The sequence below is a fragment of the Leptopilina heterotoma genome, unplaced genomic scaffold (assembly GCF_015476425.1).
Source record: "Leptopilina heterotoma isolate Lh14 unplaced genomic scaffold, ASM1547642v1 Lhet_326, whole genome shotgun sequence".
Taxonomy (NCBI): domain Eukaryota; kingdom Metazoa; phylum Arthropoda; class Insecta; order Hymenoptera; family Figitidae; genus Leptopilina; species Leptopilina heterotoma.
Window position 1 is genome coordinate 317,748 of NW_025111020.1, and position 10,057 is coordinate 327,804.

A 10,057-nucleotide genomic window follows, 5' to 3' on the forward strand; every position below is an offset into this window, starting at 1 on the left:
TTTAGTCTAAGACAAAAACTTAAAATTTTTTATAATTCTTATTTTGAGGATTTCTCTTCTTTTTGTAGCATTTTTTCCTCTTACATATGGGAACTAAAGTTTTCCTTTCTAATTTTGAGGATTTTTCTCTTTTCTATGTGAATTTATTCAATTCTAGTTTTGTTATTGTTAATTAAATTATTGATGTAATATTCCATTTGTTGAAAGAAATTTTCTTGTTGACTTATCAATGTTTCTAAATTTTTATTCAATTTTTTATTATATATTATATTCACGGACGGATTTCTTTTGCATGAACTTGTTACTAGAGTTCCCTAGAAAAATTTGATGAGGTACAAAAAAATTGACTAAATCAAAGGGAAAAAATAGTTCCAATAATAAATGAAAAAAAGGGAGAGAATAAGAAGAAGGATATGGATTTAAAAAAAGGAATAATTTCATTTACCATTAAATACATTATTTTTCAAATAATTTCCTTCTTTTTATTTAAATGTAAATTAAATTTTTTAACATATAAAATTCTATAAATGTCATGTGTCATAATTAATCAACATTTCCAATTTCAAAATGATTATTAAGTCCATTTAAATTTTCCAAGTACTCTTGACAACTTTTTTCTTCTGCTTCTTCTTCTTCTTCTTTTCTCCTTATTGCTTCTTGAATTTCCATTTCTTTATCTACTCCTTCTTGTTCTTCATCTTCTTCTTCCTCGTCTCGTTGCATTGCAACTTGTTCCTCATCCTGCTCCATTGCAACTTGTTCATCATCATCATCATCATCATCATCATCATGACCAAATTCTCCATCTTCTTCCCGCAATAAATTAAAAAAAATTAATTTTGGCCTATCTTCTGCATCATCATCATCATGAAAACTATTCATGATTCGTTGGAAATGAAAATAATCAATTTCAATTGACAACAAAATCTAGAAAAATAAAAAAAAATAAATAAAAAGAAACCATTCAATTAATACAGTCGTATCTTGGTAATTAAAAGTTGAAAGGATTGAGAAAAAACTTTCAATTACCAAGAGTTTCAAATTACTGAGAGGTTCAAATTAAGAGACTTTAAACTCAAACTACTGAAAATAAAACAGTGAATAATAAATAATGTTTCTTAAGGGGTTACATAGGTCAAAACGACCTGAAAACGTATGTTTTTTTAATAATTTTTTTTTCATAAAATAAATAAATTTTTTTATTTGAACACTTTGGTATCTGAAAGTACACTATCAAATGAGAAAGATATTAAATTTTTGATAAAAAATATTAAAAATCAGGCCCGTAGCAACAGTTCTTCGGGCCCCTTTCAAAAAAATTGCTTTTGCGGTGGTCAAGATATCTTTTGACTGCTTCATTTTAAATCAAAATACAAAAAATTTTCTGTTAGTAGGTGAATATATCTCGTGATTGAACGAAGGGTTTTCAAAGAAATTGAAATTTGGATGTTTGACAGTGTATTTTATCAAAAGTTAAAATTTTTATAACCATTAAAACAATGTAAAATGGATTCTAATCAACAAAAAAAAAATATTCCTTCGTTCAATCACGAGCTATACTCATCCACTAACAGAAAATATTTGGTTTTTGATTTTCAATGAACCGGTCAGTAGTGATGTACATTGAGACGAGATTCTCAGATGTCTCATCGATCTCGATAGATTGTGAACTATTCTCATAATAAAAAATCTCGTCTTTGATTAATAATTCTCGTCTCATTCATTTCTCGTTTGTTTCTCGTTTAAAGTCAACATTAACTGACAATTACAAAGGTTATTTTATTTTTAAAAAATATTTATTTCAAATTCAAATAAATGTAACTTCAAAAATGTTGTACTTTTTAAAATTAAAAAATTAAAAAAAAATTAAAAAATTATACCACTTACAATTACTGCCTATTTCGTTCAGAAGTGCCTTAAATTTTACTTTAAATTACTGCATGTATACCAATTATAATGCAAAAAATTTTCAATTATCAAGAGTATTTCAAGGGACCAACAGTTTGCTTTGAATTATAAACAAGTGTTTCAAATTATCAAAGGTTTGAATTTTCAAGAGTCGACTGTATTTATATAATGTAATTTTTATTTATTAATTAAAAATTATTTAAACAATAGACTCAATTTATTGTTTAATAAATAAAAAATACAATTTTTAAAAAATTAAAAAGAAGGAAATTTATAATAAACAGGAAAAAAAAATAAAAATACACAGAAGATAAAAAAAACGAAAACAAAAAATGAAAACAAAGAGAGCCACATAAAAATGGTGAAATTGAATGAAAAAATAGAATAAAAATAATAAATAAATTAATTAATTAATAAAAATAATTTTAAAAGAAAATAATGGAAAAGAATAGCGTAAAATTTGAAAAAAAGAAATTTTCTTTTCATTATTAAAAAAAGAGAAAGATATATATTTAATAATTTTTTTAATATTACTATTTCAATATTATAACTTAATGTAATAAAATATATATAAATTATTTTACAAATTATTACCTGTAAGATTATCATCACGGTATGCTTCAATGAAACATTTTATGTTAATACTTTATTACATAGTAATTTAATAATTTTTATTATTAGACGCAGCCGATATTGTTCAGCGCTGTCATTTATTATTTATTGTTTATTTAACTTTATTTTTTAGACATTTTTATTGATCCTTCAAATATTGTAATTACTTTATTTTTTAAAAGACGCAGCCGATATTGTTCAGCGCTGTCTTTTAATATTGCTTTGTAATAGTTATTATTATTGTCAGATATGATTTAGTTTTCACTTAAAGACGCAGCCGATATTGTTCAGCGCTGATTTTAATTTTGCTACTTTATTTTTTATATCATTTTTGTCATTATTTAGTTATATTTAAAAAACGCTGCCAGTATTATTTAGCGCTGTCTTTCTTAATTGTCAGTTTCTTAACTATTTGCTTTTCATCTGTTTCATATAGTTTTTCTTAAAATACGCAGCCGTTATTTTTCAGCGCGTTACTAAACGTTTATAATTGTGGCTTAGTAATCTAAGATTTCAGTGAAAACAATATTTCTTACATATGCTTCTTGTTCTTTATTTTTCTTATTAATATTAAGAATATATGAAACATTTTATGTCAATACTTTATTACATAGTAATTTAATAATTTTTATTATTAGACGCAGCCGATATTGTTCAGCGCTGTCATCTGTTATTTATTGTTTATTTAACTTTATTTTTTAGACATTTTTATTGATAGTTCAAATATTGTAATTACTTTATTTTTTAAAAGACGCAGCCGATATTGTTCAGCGCTGTCTTTTAATATTTCTTTGTAATAGTTATTATTATTTTCAGATATGATTTACTTTTTACTTAAAGACGCAGCTGATATAGTATAGCGCTGACTTTAATTTTGCTATTTTATTTTTTATATCATGTTTGTCATTATTTAGTTATATTTAAAAACGCTGCCAGTATTATTTAGCGCTGTCTTGCTTAATTGTCAGTTTCTTAACTTTTTGCTTTTCATCTGTTTCATATAGTTGTTATTAAAATACGCAGCCGTTATTTTTCGGCGCGTTACTAAACGTTTATGATTGTGGCTTAGCAATCTAAGACTTCAGTGAAAACAATATTTCTTACATATGTTTCTTGTTCTTTATTTTTTTTATTATTATTAAGAATATATGAATTTGAAGTTAATAATACTTTTAAATTCATTTTAGAAGTTACTCTTGAGAAAGCTACATATAATTGTCCATGACTAAAAACATGTGATGGTAAGTATACTCCCACTTTTGAAAATGATTGACCTTGAGATTTATTTATAGTTAAAGCAAATCCTAATCTTACTGGAAATTGTTTTCTGGACATATTAAATGGTATTTCTTCATTAGAAGGTGACAATGTTATTCGTGGCAGTATTACAATTTCATTTTTGTAATTACCGGTAAGTATTTGGGCATAAATGGTATAATTTTCCAATTTTATAATTTTTAATCTTACTCCATTACAAAGACCTTTTTCTAAATTAATATTTCTTAAGAGTATCACAATTGCTCCAATTTTTAAACATAATTTATGCGGTGGAAGTCCATTTGGAGTAAGTGTATTTAAAATTTCAGTTGGCACAAGTTTATTTAATGTATTATCTTCTTCATCTTCCTCACATAAATCTATACTTAAATATTCCCTACTTTTGCCACTAATTCTTTCAAGAATTTCATTATTTAATTCAAATACATCATTATTTCGTGGCGCTAATATTATTTTTTCGTGGATGTCATGATCGTTTGGGTTAATTTCATTACCATATATTTCTGTTATTATGTCGTTGTTGCATATTATTTCTTTAGGCAGTAATACTGCTTGGTTTTTCTCTTCAAATTGATTATTAAACTTTCCATTTCCAACCTGCAGGAGCCATGAGTTAAAAAGTTTGTCATTATCAGATAGTCTTAAATTTTCACTTAACGTGAAGCATCTAAAATTCAACCATAAAATACTGTTTTTAACACAGTTATTTACAATTTGAGTCCTGTTTCCATGTCTAACAATTGGTAATGTTTGCCTAAAATCACCTGAAGTAATTATAATTTTATTTCCAAAAATTTTATTATTATGACATAGGTCTCTTAATAATCTATCTACAGCTTCAAATGCATATCTGGATGTCATTGTTATCTCATCCCAAATTATAACTTCACAATTTTTAATTTTATTACCGTCAATTGTGTTTGCCTTTATGTTACACGTTGTTTGTTCATTGATTGTTAACGGTAACTTAAATACTGTGTGCACAGTTTTGCCACCAATTAATAAATTTGCTGCGATTCCAGTCCATGCCACAGATAAAACAGGAATCTTGTTCATTTCAAAATAGCCAATTAATGCATTTAATAAATAGCTTTTTCCGCAACCACCTGGACCATCAATAAAAAAATTTCTATTTACATTTTTATTATTAACTGCATTTGTTACAGAAGTAAATATATATGTCTGACTTTTTGTTAAAGTGTTTATAATTCTTCCATTATCGATATTATTTGTAAGTTGTGAATTAAAGTCAGTGTTATATATTCGAAAATCAGATAAATCTTTTATTGTCGGTAGATGAAAATCTTGTAAAGAAAAGGAATTCATCGTTAAAATATTATTAATTATCTGTAAAGCCCACAGTTCCCCTTGATCCTGTTGCATTTTAGGAAAATAAAAATGCATTTTATACTTTTCATACAATTCTCTAGCATTAATTGGGTTATGATATACACATATATAGGCAAAAAGTTCACATATTGCTCTTGGTAACTGTACTTTGCAAGCTTCGTCAAGACATTTATCCCATTCATCTTCAGCTGATATCAATTGCCTCTCTTTAGCGGCTTCAAAAAATGTTGGAAAAACTACATCATTAACTGTTCGTATATCTGTAAAGGATGTAGGACCTTTCACATGCAATAGTAGTAATCGAAGATGAAATTTTTCACGTTGACGTGGACTAACTAAATACATTCTACTTATGACAGGTTTCCTTATCATTTTTCTTTTAGTCCATTTTTTTGTACTTTTATTAAAGACATAGTGTTGAGGGATGTCAAGATATAATAAATTCCTAGCATATGCATCTATTTTATTTAATTCAAACCATGCAGTAAGTGTAGTGTGGACGTTCTTGTTCAAAAATTGTTCTTCTTGACCTTCTTTAAAATATATATTTTGTTCGTTTTCATTATGAATAGCTAATCTGTAAATTGTATGTGACAAATCATGAAGTGGAAATTCAAATATCCTATACATTGCTTCAGGAGGACATACATATCTTGTATTTATGTATTGCTTTATCTCATCATATGCTATACTATTATCTTTAACTATATTTACCTCACTGTTGTCATCATTTTCAATAACTGGTGTATTAGGCATACTCTTCATTTCTATAAGAGCACAGTCATGTCCTTTATAACAATATTTAAATAAATATTTACTGAATGTAATGAAGAAAATATAGGTTCCACGTTAATATGAGCATTTAATTTCAAAAGCAAGTATGGATTGTAGGGTACTACAAATCTATTATCAGCAATTCTATTTTTTGAAAATATTATATTTTTACCATCGTTTCTTCGTCTATACATAGGATATCCTGCAGTACTAAATTCCGTTTCATTAGTGAATTGCTTTGGAAATTTTTTTGTACATTTGTTTGTATTTGCATTCATGCAAGGTGAATTCATATTTTGCTTGCCACAAGGTCCATGGATCATGAATTGTTTAACTAAATTAAATAAACGTGTATTAATTTTTTCATCTGGTATTTCTGCCATTATAAATTTATCAACATCATCTGCTGTTTTAATTTTGTCATTTTTATGTAAATATAATAATAAATGTATATGAGGTAATCCTCTCTTCTGGAATTCAATGACATATGTGTAAGCAATACACATTCCAAAAATTTTTTTGGTAATTATTTCATTTATTAATTCTTTAACTTTTAAATTAAATATTCTACTAACTATATCTGGCCGACTTAGTACATCTTCAGTTTCTTTAATGTTATTAGTAATTTCCTTCCATTTTGGATTGCATGTCATAGTTATAAATAAATCTGGTTTTCCAAATTTTTGAACTAGACAAATTGCATCGCTGAAGTTTTGTTGTATCGCTCTAGGACTGCCAGTAAAAGTAGACGGCAAAATAAACATTTTTCCAATTTGAATATTTCCTTTTTGTTCTTTTTTTTTATGCAGATAGTCCATTAATCCAGAATATAGTTCAGTTCTTAAAACGTGTTGTTGTTGTTTTATAAAATAAAGTCTTCCACTTTCAATTTTTACAAAAGCATCAACTACATACTGTTGAGTTAATTTTCCTGAATTCAAAATTACGTTAAAATCATCTCTAACACTAAATTTGTATGAATAGAACTGTAATGCTGTAATATTATTTTTTTTGTCATTTGAGATTAAATTTGGCATCCAACCATTACCACCTGCAGGATACATTAGTGGATATGTCATTGGATCTACATGTCTACTTATAGAAGGAATGCTAATTGGTTTATCAAATTTAGAATATATACAAAAATCACGTTCAATTGGAGGTTCACCATCTTCATCTACAAATACAACTGCCACTTCATTTGATGTTGGCAAATTGTATCTGTTTTTATCCAAAGTATAATGCCTTTTTAAAATCATTTTTATCTCACGAGGAAAAGTATTATTATTTTGAGATAATTTGTATTCTTCCTTTTCTACCTCATACATCATTTTATATGATTTAGCATATGGGCTACATCTTCTAAATATATTTTCTAAAAAATGTAATATATTAATTCTGCAGTTATTATTATCAGACTTTCGAAATTCTGTTGCTAATTCATTATCAATTATATACAGTTGACCATATTTTCTTCTGCTGTTATCGGTAGGGTGTAATGAGTAAGTGCTGTGGTAAATTTGACCACAAATTTTAAATACTTGAGGTCCTTTATTCTGGTGTGGAACATATGTGGCAACGAAGCTTGCAAAAGCTACTGCATTATTATAGTTTCTGATATATTTTCTGTAGTGTATGCTTTCTTCTGAATTACCACAAAGCAATTCTTTTAATTCTGTAGGATATAATGGATCTTCAGTCAAACTAATTTTACCTTTATGACAACAGGAACTAAATTTTTATCTCTTGGCATTTCTAATATAAAATGTTTAGCTTTACAAAATTCGCAAATAATATTCATTTCTCCCAAAAAATTTTCTTCGATCAAATTTTCATCTTTTAACATTGCAATGTATTTTAAAAGTTCAACGTCATCATTAGATTTAATTTTATTGTCACATAAATTTTCATTTTTATTTTTTAACTTCTTTATATTTACATTTTCTACGTCATAAATATTATTGATAGCTTCTAATTTTCTTTTCTTTAGATTATTTCGATATATTTTGCACTTTTCTTTATTTTTTAGTTTTATTTCTTCATCTGTACTTTGATTTTCTCGATAATTTTTGCATTTGATTTTATTTTTTAATTGAATTTCTTCATTGTCAATTTTTTTTTTATTTTCACGGTATTTTTTACATTTGTTATTATTTTTTAATTGAATTTCTTCATTGTCAATTTTTTTTTTATTTTCACGGTATTTTTTACATTTGTTATTATTTTTAATTTCATTTCTATTTGGTTATTTTCATTTTCAATATTTCTATATTGTTTACATTTATTTTTATTTTTCAATTTATTTTCCTCATTATTTTTTAAATTTTCACGATATTTTTTACATTTATTTATATTATTTAATTGTACAATTTTTTCATGTTTCATATTATCCCGATATTTTTTACAATTTTCTTTATTCTTTAATTGCATTTCTTCTGCATTAGTAGTCTTCTTTCTTCTATAATAGTTTTTACATTTTACTTTATTTTCTAACTCTGAATTTTTACATTTATTTATTTCACTCTTTATTTTCACCTGAATTTGGTTAGAAATGTCATACTTATTGTGACTTGAAACTTTAAAAAATTCATGTCCAATAATATTATGATTTTCAAAGGGTAGAGATAAAGAAATGAAATTATGCATGCTAGGCGTAGGTAATAATGGAAACATTTGTAATGTATTCGTTTCAAACATATGCAGCAAATGCTCTCTCATATTATTAACCGAAAATGTTAAAGAACATGGGCATTTGTGATTAACAATTGCAGTTACAAAGGCAATAGCAAATACTCCACAATCAAAATTGTTGTCTTGTGATTGAACTTTTTCAAATACAATTTTCAAATTTCTATAATCAGAAAATAAATTTTTAATATATATTTCATGGTTAGGATGTAATGAGCCACTATTTGAACTATCGTAAACATGAACAACATTTGAACTATAATATATACATATCCAATGCCCTTCATCTTTTTTATTTTCCAAAGATGAAAAAAGAATTTGAACATAATCAGTGTTTAATGGTACCTTCTGAATATTTGATGGTATTTGTAATAATAAAGGTGTTTGCATTGAATAATTTGAATGTAACATTAAAATTTTATTAAATTCATCAATGTGAGTATCATGTAACATGCTTTTTTTTAAAGAATATTCTCCCTTCCCTTTAACAATTAATTTATCTTCAATTGATAAACCCATATTTATAACTCAATTATTACAATAAATGATTTTTATTACTTTCAATTTTTTTTGGTTAACTCGAAAATAATCTGTAAAAAACATATTTATTGTTAATAACGATTTATTATTTTTTATTTATTACATGATAGCAATTTTAAAAGAATGAGATTTCATTTCATTAAGGTTATGTTTTCATATTATTTAAAAAAATTATTTGTTAAAAGTGAAAAGATAATATTTTATTTATGTAAGTAGAATAATGTATAACATTAATCAAAAGTAGTAAGAAGATTTTAATAGTGCTAAACAAAGATTATAATATTTAATTTTTTAAACAAAAGTAAAATAAATTGTACAAGACTAGAAAGGAATCGAGTTTCGTATAGTTTTAAAGTGTAAAATAACTTTTCAGTTAGACTTGTAGTTTATGCGTTTGTAGTACTGCAATTAATATGAAACGTATTAAATGAATAAAATATTTTCTTGTTCTAAGAATATATATAGTAAATTGAATTATTTTATTTTATTCATTCAATTTTTTGTAACGTTCGTTCAAGCAATTCAAGATTTAGATGAAGAAAACATTTATTTTGTGAGAAGAACAGATATTCTTGATCCAAGAAAATATGGAGTTCGATCAAGAAATTAAATAGTATGTAAGAAATGCAGAATATATTAATTTAAAATCATCAGAAGCCGTCACGCTACCACTATGCCATCCTAGCCTCAATGGACAGTTTTAAAAAACTGATTTTTAAAGTTGCATAACCATTTGAAGAAAAATATTTTCTTGGATTAAGAACACCGGCATTGTGTTAAGTAAAAAAAAGTTTCAAAGCAAATAAAATGATTCTATTCAAGAAACATGAATTCTCCAGACAATACTTTATTATTTCGCTTAAGAACATAATATTCTAGATTCAATACTTTTTAGTACTTCGGATAA

General features: G+C 25.5%; 1 protein-coding gene across 1 annotated transcript; it reads right to left on the reverse strand.

Annotated features, from left to right (window-relative positions):
• Window positions 1–543: 543 nt before the first annotated feature.
• LOC122504982 (glutamic acid-rich protein-like) lies at window positions 544–2,610 on the reverse strand. Its single transcript, XM_043616373.1, has 2 exons — window positions 2,503–2,610; window positions 544–927 (listed from the first exon to the last, which is right to left on the reverse strand). Exons 1-2 carry the CDS (start codon window positions 2,515–2,517, stop codon window positions 544–546), a joined length of 399 nt encoding a protein of 132 aa, XP_043472308.1. The 5' UTR covers window positions 2,518–2,610.
• Between the last annotated feature and the right edge of the window lie 7,447 nt (window positions 2,611–10,057).